This window comes from Orbicella faveolata, unplaced genomic scaffold (assembly GCF_042242905.1).
Source record: "Orbicella faveolata isolate gen_17 unplaced genomic scaffold, um_ofav_v1 contig_1, whole genome shotgun sequence".
Classification (NCBI taxonomy): Eukaryota; Metazoa; Cnidaria; class Anthozoa; order Scleractinia; family Merulinidae; genus Orbicella; species Orbicella faveolata.
In genome coordinates, this window is record NW_028301536.1 from 13527067 (window position 1) to 13542961 (window position 15895).

Here is a 15895-nt window from a genome sequence, read left to right on the forward strand (position 1 = left end):
GTATTGGGGACTGAGGGGGTGGGTGTATGTGCTTTGCATTAGGGACTGAGGAGGGTGGGTGTATGTGCTTTTCATTGGGGACTGAGAGGTTGAGTGTATGTGCTTTGTATTGAGGACTGAGGTGGGTGGGTGTATGTGCTTTGCATTAGGGACTGAGGAGGGTGGGTGTATGTGCTTTTCATTGGGGACTGAGAGGTTGAGTGTATGTGCTTTGTATTGGGGACTGAGGTGGGTGGGTGTATGTGCTTTTCATTAGGGACTGAGGAGGGTGGGTGTATGTGCTTTGTATTGGGGACTGAGGAGGGTGGGTGTATGTGCTTTTCATTAGGGATTGAGGAGGGTAGGTGTATGTGCTTTTCATCAGGGACTGAGGAGGGTGGGTGTATGTGCTTTTCATTGGGGACTGAGAGGTTGAGTGTATGTGCTTTGTATTGGGGACTGAGGGGGTGGGTGTATGTGCTTTGCATTAGGGACTGAGGAGGGTGGGTGTATGTGCTTTTCATTGGGGACTGAGAGGTTGAGTGTATGTGCTTTGTATTGGGGACTGAGGTGGGTGGGTGTATGTGCTTTTCATTAGGGACTGAGGAGGGTGGGCGTATGTGCTTTTCATTAGGGACTGAGGTGGGTAGGTGTATGTGCTTTTCATCAGGGACTGAGGAGGGTGGGTGTATGTGCTTTTCATTGGGGACTGAGAGGTTGAGTGTATGTGCTTTGTATTGGGGACTGAGGGGGTGGGTGTATGTGCTTTGCATTAGGGACTGAGGAGGGTGGGTGTATGTGCTTTTCATTGGGGACTGAGAGGTTGAGTGTATGTGCTTTGTATTGAGGACTGAGGTGGGTGGGTGTATGTGCTTTTCATTAGGGATTGAGGAGGGTGGGTGTATGTGCGTTGTATTAGGGATTGAGGAGGGTGGGTGTATGTGCTTTGCATTAGGGATTGAGCGGTGGGTTTATGTACTTTGCATTAGGGACTGAGAAGTTGGGTGTATGTACTTTTCATTAGGGACTCGGGGGGTGGATATTTGAATGTTTTGCAGCTTTTCCTTATTTGATGTACAAGCTTATCTTGCAGTTGCGGCTGGAGAAATTTCAATTGCACCCGAATCACGAGGTAGGTGAAAAAAAAAAAAGATTTTCATTTCCTTCTGTAGAACGCTACACCACAGGCAGTCTTATCTAAACTACAAAATTACCAGGTGAGATAAAAGGTGGAAACTTCCAAACCTCCAAAGTTTCACAGTAAGGTAGAAACAAATAAGAAAAAAAAAAATACAATTTATACTCATAAATGAATCTTCGTGATTTAGGTCGTGTTAGACCTATTATGTCAAAAGAACTGTTTCAGGCCTTCTGGTAGTTGGGGAAGATTTAAAGCGTCGAGAGACAAAAATAAGTCAGGATTGCGGCGCGGGGAATACTTTCGTTTTTCTGTCGCCGTTTTCGCACCGCTCTTTCACTGACCGAGCGCCAGAAACAGGTTTACCGAAAAAGTAAAACAAAAGTAACCAGATCTGACCAGGAAATCAGAAGAAACGCAAACAACGCTGTGAATTAAACAGAACTCGAAGCCAGAACATGCAGACAGTGTCAAGCGCGGGAAACGCGCGAAAACCAAGTCACTATTCGTTTTGGTCTTGCCTCTGATTGGTTGAAAAGTCAGCATCTTTTCTCTGATTGGGTAAGGCCCTTATACTGGACATGTAGGCACGCTTTTTTCTAACCACCTAGGCCCAGTCCACACTACGCCGGAGGAATTTGAAAGCGGAGGTTTCACTCTGAAAGCGATTCAAATGTTTTCTGTCCACAATACGCCGGAAGATTTTAAAAACGCGACAATCACCGGTCATTTTGGACTTGTTTTTGAGGAAAACTCGGTCAGTGAATTCACATGATTATCGTGACTACATCGTTTTCGAAAAGCTCCGTTTTCCGTCCCCACGACAACGAAAAGCCGGCATTTTCAAATTCCTCCGGTTGAAGACCGTTTTCGGAAAGCTCCGTTTTCGTGACAGATTAGTGTGGACGGTAATCCAAACCACAGAAGAAAGCTATGTTTTGAAATTTCTCCGGCGTAGTGTGGTTTCTACCTTAAGAGAGCTTACCAAACGATTTTTAAACGCTGTTTTCTGAAGGTTTCTTTGCATTAATAGGTTAACTCCTTGAGGCTGAGACAGATATTTCCTCCCAACCAAGGTGCCCGTTGTAAAAACATGACTGACTTTAAGCAGTTAAATTGTCGGTATAAAGTACTCAATTCTAGTGCCTGATGTTTGTGTTCTTATTTTCGTAGAAACCTTCCAGATGGGAAAAATTCACAAGGACATCGCCATGTTTATGGTAGATGCTGCTAAAAACGAGGAATACAACGATCAAAAGCTCGTCAAGGTAATCTTGTTATATGCAGTTAGATTACAAACTGAGAATGTTCTCCGGATTTCAGTTTGCTCGACCGTCTATTTTCAGAAGAAATAACCATTTTGGGGTAAAATTTAGACAGCAGCAGCCACAGGCGAGTATTCTCTACTCATCTCAAGTGTTCTCGGACTCCCCGAGTGTTTTATGACAGTTAATATAATAAGTCAAATTATTCTCGTATTACACAGAATTCGTCGAAATGTGGTAAGAACATCAATGACACACTCGGCTATCGCCTCGTGTGACACTTTTTTGTTCTTACCACATTTTGACGTCATCAGTGATCTATTACTGAACAGACGCACGTCAACATGGAATCGATTTGTTAAATAATACATTGTTTAGACTTCTTTATATTCTTTATGGTAGAGATTTCACGTGTGCAAAACATTAAAGCATTTTTTTGCTGTATACTCTGATATTCAATATAACATAGCAGCCTAGCCAATCAAAGCGCGTGCAGAATACAAATTGCATTGTAAAGAAACGCTGATATCAAACCACTTCGAAAAGTGAAATAATACTCAATTGGTCCCTATTTTTTTCAATTTCAGGAATTATCGGTCAAGACAAAGGATCTTATTAACAACCTTAAAAAGCTGGCAGTTGAGCCGGAGGAAGGTGGAAAGGTCAGAGTCACTTTAGAAGCATTGAAACAACGAAAACTAACACCAGTTGTGGAAAACTTTCTTTTTAACCTGGCTGCAGCCGAAGGCTTGGTTTGAGGAAAAAAAAGGTGGCATGTTTTAGTGCAGTTTAAACCGATCTTGATGTCCGACTGACTAAAGGTAGTTTACTTTGAACTGCATTGAAACGGTTAAAGAATTCTGTCTCTGTTACAATGGAATCATCCAGACTCGTTCACAATTATAATTAATATTTTGAATCGTAGTAGCTAATTACACGGGCGCGTGGAATGTTGGGAAGGATGACTCCATGATGCTGCACGGCCTCGTCCAATCTTTCCCATAATGCTCTATCATCTCACGAATAAGCAGTGTAATAATTTTAATGCGTACAAAAAAACGAGCTTTATAAGAGTAGTTTCTTCTATTCACCTATCTAAGATTCGATCAAGATTTCAACTTTATTTTATTTTCACCCCTAAGCAATAAAGGGGAAGAAATACTAAAAAACGTATCATTTGACCTTAAGCTCAAGCGAACGCAAATGAATATTTGCCTGCTATTTCACAGGCCTTGATAGAGACAAGTAAAATACATCACGTTTATGAGCTTGAGCGTGGGTCGTGAAGCGAAAAAATGATGATATTTTAGTTCTATAATGAGAACAACGTTTCTAAAAATATCACGCGGCAGTTTTTACTGTTTATGACTTGCACGTACTCGCATGTAATTTCCTTCTGTCCGGAAATATCTGAAACGACGCTTTCTGTAAGTCATCTCAATATTTTCTTCGATCTTAGTCACTCTGAGTGTCTTTCATTTGTAATTTTTTTGTAGCTTATTATTTCCGTACGAGCTTTATTTCACCTCACTGTATTGAGATCTATTCGATTTTGAATTTTGGAAAATTCCGTATTTTGTAGCTTGCAAGAGTGAACTTCTATTTGAGTGACATATCATATGGAGAAATGAAAACAATCACAAAAAGATACAAGGATTCTTTTTGTGTGTAATTTGTTTTCATTGTTGAACCAGCTGACGGTTTTAAAACTTTTCGAGTGATTAAAAAGCAACTTAAATAAATTGTGGACTTTTCTGAATAGATATGCAATTTAAAATCAGTCTCCGTGCCAGCTCTTCCTCTTATAATTACCAAAAAGATAATAAAAATAAAAATGATGACTTTGCGGGGGTGTAAGTTCACTTTACTTAAAGCGAAATAAGCTAATGAAAGAGGCACTGCCAATTAAGTTAATCTTCAAAATTTTGTCGAGTTAAAACTCACTGCGAACATTGTCAAATTTTATAGTTGTACCAAAAGTATATTTTTTTTACTTCGAAAAGGTGATGATTGCTTAGAATAAAATGACCGACAACTAGAACATAGTGTCTTTCGCTGTGGGAAAAAGATTTTTCAAAGATATTTTGATAGTGGAGGCAAATTAACCCATGTTGTGGCAAACTTTTTTTTCTTTTTTTTTAATATACAAAATTCACCTTTTAAAAACATCTGGCGTTTGCATAATACTTGTGGAAGATTCTAACTCAGTGTGAATCTTCGTAGACGGTTAGAATTTATTTTTCTCCGACAGCTAGCTAAGGAACATAAAGAAGACGATTCAGGTCTTGTCGTATCACCAAGTTCTCAAAAACTAGCATTTAAAGAAATGTAAATGATCTTTATTCAAAGTCACAAGCTCGGATCAGTTTGCTTTTACAGCTGTACATATTTTACGGGTATAGTCTGTACATTGATTCAACAACACAGCAAACTACGGAAGTGTACATGATATTCAGTTGTATTTTTTAGTTTATCGAGCTTTTCATCACCTTTTATGGTCTCTTTAAGACTGCTCGGCGGCATTTTGAGTCGTTTTCTTTCATTGTTACTTAATTGTGATGGTCTTGCTGGTTTTTGATTCTTTAGAGTATATCGGTTTCCCCGAGGGTAATCGACCGAGTCTGCCACGATGTTTCATATAATACAAATACGTACAGTAGTTTCTAAATTGGTTCAACAACACACAGACCGTGAAAGTGGATATTCAGTTGTATTTTTTATTTACCGAGTTTTTTATCACCTTTCAGTGTCTCCTTAAGACTGCCGGCAGTTTGAAATGTTATTTTTCACTGCTTTAATTGTGGAGTTCGTGGTTTCTAATACTTTGCCTTAAGTCAGTTTCCCCGACGGTCATCGACCGAGTTTGCCACGATGTTTCACCGGCTACTCTGGAGTTCTTACAGCACGGTTTGAAAAACAATTTTTTAACCATCTTGCCGACTTGCTCTCTTAGTTCGCGTGTAAACGCTATGTACAGAAAAGGGTTCACTGCGCTGTTTAGATTGGGTAGAATATCTACAAAGATGTCGCGAACGCCGCGAGGCATGTTCTGAAGGTCATGCCAAAAACTTAAAAGCACTAGGATAAAGAAAGGAACCCAGCTGATGCAGAATATTCCAACAACACAAGCCATCATCTTCGCTGCCTTCAGCTCGTGCAGGACGCGAGATCGACGGAGCGACTTGCGGTTGTGATCCGGGTTTGTTGTTGGCCGAACACTGTTGGTTTTTAAAGTCCGCCTGCGCTGTAGAAAAGCAATCTTGGTGAGGTAAGTATACGCTGTCATGACAATTCCCACCGGCAAGAAAAACACCAAACTCGCCACAACCGTATAAAATAATGGATCGTTCTTTGCGCAACCTGCGAACGTCTCGGCTCTGTTAAAGGTCCAGTTGTAGTTGCCGAGGGAAGCGCAGATCGTCGAGTACAACCAGACGAAACCTATCATCTTCAAGCCGGTGCTTCGCGTCATGAGCACTGGGTAGCGCAGAGGGTATTTCACGGCAACAAATCTCTCGATCGACACAGCTGCTAAGCTACCGACGGATGCGCTACAAGCCACCAAGTCTATCCAGACCCACAGCGCGCAAGCTTTCAAGTCAAGGCACCAGTGGCCGTTGTGAAGAGTGCGGTGAATCCTGAACGGCATGGAAAACAGGGACACCAATAAATCAGCGAAGGCCAGCGACGCAATGAGATAATTTGTTGTGGTGCGTAAAGCACGGTGGAAGTACACGGTGGCGCACACCGCCAAGTTGCCGCAGAATGTTACGATACATATGACGATAAGAGTGACAGAAAGAGCAAGGTGCTTGGAGGTAGGAGGCAGACCGCACAGCTCAAGACTTGTATTGGAAGAGGCGTTCTGCCTGAGCTGTAGCCTGTTTGATTCATTTCCTTGTATCATCGCTTTAAAATCCACTTGTATTTCGAGGATATTCTGCCAACTGTATTAAATTCGCTTCATCCTTGCCGATAGCTAATGAGAAATTTTAGCGATTGACGTTGGTGTCGCAAATTGACTTGGCTCACACTGAATACACGCGCGTGTGTCTTTAGAACTTAAAAGCGGAAAAAAGGATTCAAAAACCCATTTTCCCTTGACGTCATGTCACCGATAAAGAGAGGGCTAGCTTATCAGAAAATAAACAATTTCTTCTACTCATTCCAAATGACGAATCATATTTTATAGAAAAATAGCCATATGGTTATGTTATGAAATGTCTATAAATGAATTTTTTATCCTTGACAGTCTCAACAGTTTCCTGTTAATGTCGTTGGCTTCGATTTTTGTTGTTGTTGTTGTTGTTTTTTTTTTTCACAAGTTTGGGAATTATAGCAATTTATTTCAGACATAAACCCTCGCAAGTCGTAGCAGCTGTTGTAAAAAGGTTTCAGAAATTTGATATCGTTTGATATCAAATTTCAGTGTTTTCTGAAAAAGGAGAAAAAGAAAAACAGTTCGACCGGAAATTCAAGCAAAATTGGCTCCCCAACTGAGTGACAATTTATTGAATTTATGTATATTTAGAATTGTCAGCATAGAAAGACAGCTTGTACTTGAATAAAAATAATTAAAAGGAAATGTTTTTCATGGGGTACGTGCAAAGAATATATTTGTGAATAATTTAGTGCCAAAAGTTGATTAAAAACCTATCACTTTTCAAGGAATATTGTGAATGTGGTCATTTATTATGTGCTACACATTAGCCTTGTAATTAGTGGGACGTACTTCAACTCAATGGAAGTGTTTTACTTTTCTTTGGCTGTCCCGTTTCTCTTGTATAGTGCAAACAACATTGCATTAGTTGTGTTAATTCAGTTAACACATTCATTATTTCCCCTTGTAACAGATGTCACATTGCTTGACTGAGAATAGAGTTTGAGCTGAGGTTCTTAGTTCTAAAGGCTTTTTGACGACGCTTTTTTTCTTAGAATGAAATAACAGAACGTACTTTTAGGGTAAAATATTCCCCACGAAACATTTGTCATTAGACCACGAAATTTTGAAGGTGGGAGTATTGTGGTAAACGGTTTCTATTGATATATGAAGACAACTTGCTCGCGCTAGTGAATTGTGAGTGTCAGCAGAAATTTAAACGCTGTAAAGAAACCTGATTCTCTTATGGTTGTAATTTTTTTTGTCATGTAACTGAAGCAACAACCAGAAGCTCTTCAGGCGCAATGATTTCGTAAACAGGGCTCAGACATTGTCCTATTTACGTTTAGAAAGACCAAGAGTGGCTAGCTTTGAAGCAATTAGCTTCATTCGTGACACGAAAGGGGAGGGGAGCGTGCAGGAAGATAACGAAAAACGGAATCACCTTCAATTTTCACACGGCTCAGTGAAAAGTATACATAGATAATGTTGCAAGCAATAACAACGTGCCATTTAATGATTTTGTTCCTAAACATAATTTATTTACTTAAGGGAATATCTCTGCATGAAGAAGGTTGAAAATGGCATTTCCACGCATCTCTAGCTTCTCTTGCCTTTATTGTCTTGCCCCACCGACTCTGATGAGAGTATTACTGCGGCCTTGAATTTTTCCCAATGAAAATGTTAATTAAGGAGTTTAAGTAACTACGAGGAAACGCCAAGGACGACGTCGATTAAAAAATGATTTAAATATTTTACCTACGAATCTCGCGATCATTTAGTTTGTTTCTCTTTGTCAATCTCGAAACTGAATATGGAACACAGCGTAAAATTCGAAATCTGTCCAGGCTCACGTTCTCCAGACAACGTAGAATTTGATCATTTCACGTTGTTGTTTTGCAGAGGACGGTAACAAAATGTACCAAGAATTATAACGCAAGTGCATGCACTACCTTTTGTTTAGCGACGTTGCCTTTGTGGTTTTCTAAATTTCTCTATTGCATGTACACGACTGTAACCCAGGGAACGTCGAGTAACTTCTTAATATTTTCATCACGTGCAGCAAGCCTAGATCTTGCGAAATATTTTGAAGATCTTTGAAGTACTTCACGTCTCTTCTATTACATTATACCTAGCCTTCGTGCAGTGCCTTGTTTCAATAGCCTGCGAACAGCCTCCGAATTCTTCTGTTTCACGATCGCCGAAAGTTTTTTCCGTCCTCAGGCCATCCCCTTTTTTGCTCTGTTTAGCGTCGTCCGACCGACCCAGATTTTCGCCTTTTCAAAAAAAAAAAAAAAAAGTTACGCAGAAGGCAATGAAGGCAATGACACATTATTTCAAACAATTGTCACTTTAATCTGAAACATAAGCAATTTTTTGCCTTACAGATTTTTAGTTTTTTCCTGTTCTCGTTTGATTTTAACAACGACGTCGACTTTTTCCTTCCTTCATTGCCGCGATGTTGACTTTGTAACCACACCTTGTTGTTTTCAGGCTTCACGGATGTTATGCTCAGGTACCGGGCCTCCTGGTTCCAGACTCCTTTTCCAATTTTATGTTTGTTTGTTTTTTCCTTTTCCGACCGATCGACCCAAAATCAGAAAACGCATTCGACAATAAACGAAAAAAAAAAGGGGATGGCTTCACCGGGAGCCTGTTCGCAGGCTATGTTTCAAAGGACACCTGCACGCGGGTTACACCATATTATGTACTTCAAAACAACACGCAAACTTAAGGTTTTAATAGCACAATATATAGTCGCCTCAAATTATCCCTTGAAAATAAAATTAACAATATGATTTTTTTAGGGCTTCGGTGAAAATCCGCCTATAAGAACCTTATTTTTAGGAGCCCGTCAGGCTAATGTTTCCATTTAGACCCCCTTTCCACAAGGACAAGTTTTAGCCTGAAATTTGAATCAGGTTCTTTTTTAAAGAATTCATTTAAAACTTAGAATTTATAAGTCAAGTAAAACAAGCTCAAATGGGCAATGAAAATAAGTTAAATCCCCTGCAATGTCATTTCAGATACATATATGTACTGTACTATATAAAAACTGTAAAAAAAAAAAAACTAACTGCACAAATACCGCAGTTGCTTCTTTGGTCCGCAGCAAGGAGGAGTGAGGGCTGTGAGAACGTCAATGGAACCGCTATTTGAAGGCCCTTAACGTTTTAGAAATACAGTCGAACCTATAAAACGGCCACCCCCATTAGGCGGCCAGTAATCAGTTCCGATGGGGGCTTTTAAATTGTTTTTGCCACTACTAAGCGGCCACTATCCATTTCCCCGAGGGTGGCCGTTTGTTGAACTGTATATTTCGTTTATTGATTGACAATTACGTTAAACGATTTAGTCTCACCAGTGCGCTCATGTTCGCGCTCCGCGCTCTTGTTTCGCGTTTCGCGTTCTGCCCCGGGGCCACAAATCCGCCTGTTCTGCAGGCTACACTAATTTAAACTGAGAACATTCCGCTTTTTTTGCAGGCCAACTATAGGCTGTTCAATATGCCATACACTCGGCGTCGTGCATAGCATTTGTGTATGGTATTCTTCATAGCTGTAATCAATCAAATGAATGATTGTGACATGCAGAGCGATTCTGGGAATGATAGTTTTCCTCATGCGCAAGAAAAAAGTAATCTTCTGAAAGACTTTGGTTTGTTCAAACACGAAAAAAGCGCTAGCAGAAATATTGCTATCACTGTAAAACACGCTATGAGCAAAGCAATGAATAATACGGTTTCCTTTAACCTTTTTTTTTTAATTGTTTTATAGCAAAGATGCCTTCAGGTAAATATTAGTCTATAGACATCGTTTGGTTGGGTAACTGCCGTGTGTTTGGAGTAGAATAATTAATAATTATTGGACCAGGTTTAGCAAAATATCGTGATATGTCAGTAACGAGCAGATTGATTATGATCTACAAGACACTGACAAATAACGATATTTTGTGATAACCGAGTTCAATAATTGTTTTATCATTTGATCACTAATTTTCTGTTCATATATAAATCACTCTCTGGCAGCCCAGGGAAGCGATCCGCCACTTTCCACACAAGAGCGTGGTAACAATTACACATGAACAGAACATTAATCGCAGTAAAACGCATTTAGACCGTATTACACAAGAGCAGACCATTATCTGTAGGCAGTAAATTTGCAGGTCACGTAGAGCACTCGGCCAAGAAAAGGGGAGGAAAAATGCATCGAATGATGATTTTTATCCATGAAAAATTCTAGGTAATTCGACAACACTCCCTTGATTCGCAGAAACATCTGATTGATGGCAACTTATTAGTTCTAGTGAACAAGGGTCAGCAAATCCGGGCTGAAAAGTTGGCCTTTTTCACGATGTTTAAATACATAACTGTATGTCACTCAATATACGAAATATTTTTATTCATTGCATCAGCGAGAAAAAAAAAGGAAAAAAAAAAATCAGCGAGACAATGATCGTCAAGAAGAGAGACCAGTATAGCAGGGTATATCAGAGGTTTTTTGCTGGTGTCCGTTTGAGAAGTCTATATTAGCTGTACGAACATTGTATGTTCGACACGCCTTGGGATTTCTTCGAAACGTCCTCGGAAATATCCGTCTTCGGATATGGTCATCAATCTCGGACTTTCTGGTCATCAATCTCGAAAAAATGAGGCAGATATATATATGTTGCTTTGCCCAAAACAGGAGTAAAGACGTCGTTCAGTTCCCCTTCCCGTCATCCCGTGAGGACCCGTGAGGACCCATGAGGTCATGAGGTCTTTTGGTCTTTGAGATTCCTTCTTGGGGACTGGGAATGAAATAGTATGCACGTGTGTTTTGCCGCTAGAAAGAGTCGCTGTGGGGAAGGTTCTTTTGCAGGTTTGAGCGATTTTAAGCTGCAGGAAATGCATTCTGGCTACAAAAGAGAACACGCTAGGTGAGTTTACGTGTATGCAGATATATTAAGGGGAATTCAGGGATCCAAGTCGTTGGCGGGAAGGCTTTAAACTTTCCTTTCGGCCTTCCAAGGGAATGAACGAGTAGACCTATAAGTTTTTATCTCAGTGGTTGAATTTGGTTCTTTATCAATAAGTTACTCGTTACGGTGAAGTTTTTATTTTGTTCAAACTTAAGTATTGGCCTAAGCTTACTGTACAGGCCGCAGTGAAGTGTAACCTGCGCGATTTATTGACGCTATATTGCTTGCATACTGCCCGCAATTTACGCGCGCGTATACACGCAGGGTGTAACTAACTACGCGCATTTTGAGGATTTTTCTATTATTAAAAACTGGATCGTTGGATAATGCAATTCAAGAGTTTTCACCGGCTTAGCCATCATCGTATATGAGCCATTACACCATAAACTAATTATTATGGTAAGCATACGCTTAATTTTTGGGGGCGTTTTTATTTTTATGAGGGTGGCAAAAGGGGGGTGAGGGGGTACCAATCATGCTGCACGCTGAACGATTTTAACTTTTCTATCGATCAGCTGAGACAAATCTTCAGTCTACCACACTCTGTTGTTCTTGAGTCTTATGTGAAAGGATTTCAATTCAAAGTGCTCAACTCTATTCTGTACACTAATTCAAAATTACACAAAATAGGCTTTAAAACAGACGATCTATATTCATTTTGCAAGGCAGAACCGGAAACTTTATACCACCTACTTTATCATTGCTCCATTGTTAAACGATTCTGGAGTGAGTTTCAAGGTTACTGGCACCAAATCTCAAATCAGCAGGTTCATCTTTCCCTCCAAGATGTTTTATTTGGAATATTATCCAAACCATGCCCTTTACTCAACTTACTGAACTATTTTATAATCATTGGTAAACTACTTATATGGGACTGCAGAAGATGCCAAATTCAACCCACAATTCAAGGATTTCGTACTAAAATTGCCATCAAATATGAAACGGAAAGTAAGATCAAAAAGAAAGATTATTTTTAAAAAAAGTGGGTACTAATCCCAAATTAATTTATGTATTATTTCATTTTTTTTGTTAATCACGTAGATGGCGTTATTATTATTTGAACTTTTTGAACAGCATGACAACTGTAACTGTTTTTTTTTTTTTTCTTTTTTTTTTTTTTCTCTTTTTCTTTCTTCTTTTTGCATTGTTAAAAGCACAAAGCTAATTAAAATATTCTCCCTTCTGTTGTATCTCTTAATTTTCAAACTTTGTAGTATTGTTAGTATTAATTTTTGTGAGCAATGTAATCGCGTTTGTATATTTCATGTGAATAATCTATTAGTAAATAATCTCGGTACTGTTAGTTAATATATAAGTGTGTTCCTCATCATTGTATATTGTAGAGTTGTTATCGTCAGCTAATTATATATTTATTTTTGATTGTAAGTTAATTGTAGATATTTTATTCTTCTGTAAGTAACTTTAATGTAAGTAACGTATGTCATTGGTAAATAAAAAAAAACTAATAAAAAAAAAAAAAAAAAAAAAATGCTGCACGCTGAATTTTTCTATTAAATCTCGCATCATGGAGAATTTTTTTTCACCAATCACGCGTCATGTAAAAGGAAGAAAGGCGCATCGCCAGTTTTACTTTCTTGACTCTAAAAACTTCATTAAAAGGAGAACTCTGCTAATTCAGCCACAGGAATGCATCGGCAAATATTCCAAACATTTTCCCCCAAAAATGACAATTATTGGCTAAAATAAAATTGGTGACCTGTTCGGGAGACTGGAGATTCGGTCTTTATCCAGAAGGCTCCTGGATAATCTGGGAGAGTTGGTACATACCATCTGCGGAGAGACATCCTAAGAGCGCGAAAAAAAAGATAAATATAGGGCCAGTGAAGCGAGCCTGGCGGGGTGGGATTTTCCCCTCTTCAGACCACTCTCGGCGTGTGTGTTATTTTTCCTTCCCCTATAACACTATTGGGAGCCGGTTCACAGGCTAAGTTGGCAGAGATCTTGTATACGAATTAAGAAGACATCTATGCCACCTTTGATATACAGGCAATATTTTGTCAAAGCTTTACCCCTGCAATCCTCTTCTGTATGGCAACGTTTTTATGTCTGAGAATGACATAATGTGGCTTTTGATTTCAGTTAGGTCTTTACGACGACCTTCATCAAGTGGTTCACAGTCCTCTTCCTTGTGTAGTCTCTCATTGCCAACACAACAGTCTTCTCAGCTGGAATAGAATGACACCAAACTCTGACGTCTCATATTGTTTCGCCTGTTTGGAACAACATTCTTTCAGACCTTTCATGCATTAGCCTGAGATTTGGATATGGTCTGATGCACTGCCAAAACTGATTGGTTGACAAAATGGACAAAAATCAGTGAAGCTCATGGTCCTTGTGCAAAGTTTAGCAATTTTCAATTGACTTATTCCTGTTGTGTTGCAACCGTTTGGACCTATAACACCATGACAATCCACAAAGATTAAAGACATCAGAGGCCAAGAAAAGGACAAAAAAGACCAGAGAATGGTGTCACGTCTGCCACTATATATTGATCTTTTTTAAAACTCTATTTACTATTTACTTTGAATGACTGGTATCCTTCTAGTTCAAAGAACGTTCACTTGTCATGGAAATCTAGTTGGTAAAACAGGCGTCACGTGCTTGTAATATAGCAAATCATGCATCACATTATGATGTCCTGTCCCGCGTCACACGGCTAATTTTGGGGCAGTCATATGTCACGCAAAAACCTTTTGCCACCCTCTTTTATGTTATTTTAGTTTTCAGTATTTTGGGGACAGTTTTAATAAGACAATTATTGCACTCACGCTTGTTGCAGACCTTCCAACATCTAAAACCCCCAAACCTTGAGATCTCAAAAATCTACCCCAAAAAATCTTGAGATTTGGGTCCCAAATCAGGGCTCGAAATTGCGACCAATACAGTCGCATTTGCGTCTTAACTTACGAGAGTAGTTGCAAATTTGCGACTAGGTTTGCCTTGATTGACACAAATTAAAAGAGCTAGCAGTAATCTCAAAGGAAAAAGAACATTACTTGTGGATGAGAGACACAATTTATTCAAATAGATATAAAACAAACCCACAATTTTTTGATCGCCAACTGGATCGCCATGTTTGATTATTCTAAGGCACACTAAAGTAAATGACTCTCTCTCGAAAACTTCAAAATGGTTACCGCTGTTTGAAATCGCCCTATAATGCATTGCAAACCCTTGAGCATTAAGTACGTCTGTATGTCTATGGATTGTGTCTCTTCTATTTGATTTTACGACTAAAAGTTTGCATTTAGCAACTATTTTTTACCACTTGGTCACCAAATGGTGACTTAAGGATTTTGTTAATTTCAAGCCCTGTAAATAGTGGGTTTTCCCAAAATGCTTTTAATTACAACAAAGGAATCTCTAACAATACCTAGCAGTGTTCAAACTGCCATAATTAGTGCCCTTTCAGCATTAATTAGGACTTGAAACACCGACAGGAGAGTCGTCGACGTCTTGTTCCGCCATCTTAAACACATGAAGCAAAGCCTTTCCCAGGGGACTTTGCACTGTGATTGGACATCAGAACGATGTTTAAAAATAGCTCTGTCCAGATTCCCCAGTGAGAAGAAATGCAAACATTACAATATCAATTCTTCTGAATCGAGTTGATTTGTTTATTATTTTAAATCGATTTAGTTGATTTTAGGCTGGATCTGATTGAGGTTGTAATTCATCATGTAAAACCGCAAGATTTTGAGGTTAAATCATGAGACTGTGAGATGAGTCCTGAAATTGTGAATCTCGCAACCAAATCACGCGAGTTGGAAGGTCTGTTGTTGGATATTAGATGGTTATACATGTAGCTAACTTGGCGCTATTCACCTCGTTGGCTATCTACCCATACCATCTCATACATGTATATGTAAAGCACGCTTGTGGAATAATTTGTTAAGAAATAGAAAATACCTCCTAGTTGTCGGATCAGGAAGATGCTGTGAGTGGATGAATGAGTGAGAGCTGCATGTATGTCACACCAATCAATTGTCAGAACTATAGTTAACTTATCATTATATGTCATAAACTGAAAAAGAGTGGCAGCTGCAAAAGCAAAACATTAATTTTACATGTACATGTAGTTTGAAGAATTTGATGAAGACAAACTGAAGGAAAGGGTAACCTGTAAATTATATCCTCAGTGTAGTAAAATGATGTTTGTTACTGTGTCAATATTACCAAAAACGTACAAGTTTGTTTTAATTCTGTATCATTAATTTTTATTCTTCAGAGTTTCTGGACAATCCCTTTCCCTTGGAACAACTCTTTAACACTGGAAAGAATGATTCTCTGTATCTTAGCAAGGCAATCTACAATCTGATCTATCTATTGTTTAAGGTAAGTGCAGTTTCACTTTTCCTCTTTTTCTATGTAGTCATATGGACATTGAATTGCAGGGTCCGAAATTGCGCTTTCATGGTCACCAATGCAACTAAAAATTTTGCACTGGCAACCAGAATTTCACAACTAGTTGCCAGCAGGCGATTAACTATTTCATGCCTCGATAATTACACAAACAATAACTTTGATTTTCAGCCAAATCGATTAAAATAAAATTCAAAGCCGCCCGCTAATTGGTCACTTCCTTTTTACCTTTCCACCGCTTTTAAAGTATGAAACCGATTTTCCTGTTATTATAAATCTACCACAACGTTT

The 15895-nt window shown here is 39.0% G+C and overlaps 2 protein-coding genes across 3 annotated transcripts in view; one reads left to right on the forward strand and one right to left on the reverse strand.

Moving 5' to 3' along the window:
- Window positions 1-15895, forward strand: part of LOC110061223 (DENN domain-containing protein 10-like) — a 36101-nt gene that overhangs the window by 6100 nt on the left and 14106 nt on the right. The window contains exons 7-10 of one of the 2 annotated variants that reach the window (XM_020768056.2): window positions 1073-1111; window positions 2291-2385; window positions 2970-11179; window positions 15471-15577. In XM_020768056.2, the coding sequence (XP_020623715.1) occupies window positions 1073-1111; window positions 2291-2385; window positions 2970-3140 (305 nt within the window). In that variant the 3' untranslated portion in view covers window positions 3141-11179; window positions 15471-15577. The remainder of the gene's footprint in view (window positions 1-1072; window positions 1112-2290; window positions 2386-2969; window positions 11180-15470; window positions 15578-15895) is intronic. The other variant, XM_089290286.1, reaches the window with a different exon arrangement.
- On the reverse strand, window positions 5080-6289 carry LOC110061222 (histamine H2 receptor-like). Its single transcript, XM_089290263.1, has one exon. The coding sequence runs from the start codon at window positions 6287-6289 to the stop codon at window positions 5177-5179; it is 1113 nt and encodes a 370-aa protein (XP_089146389.1). The 3' UTR covers window positions 5080-5176.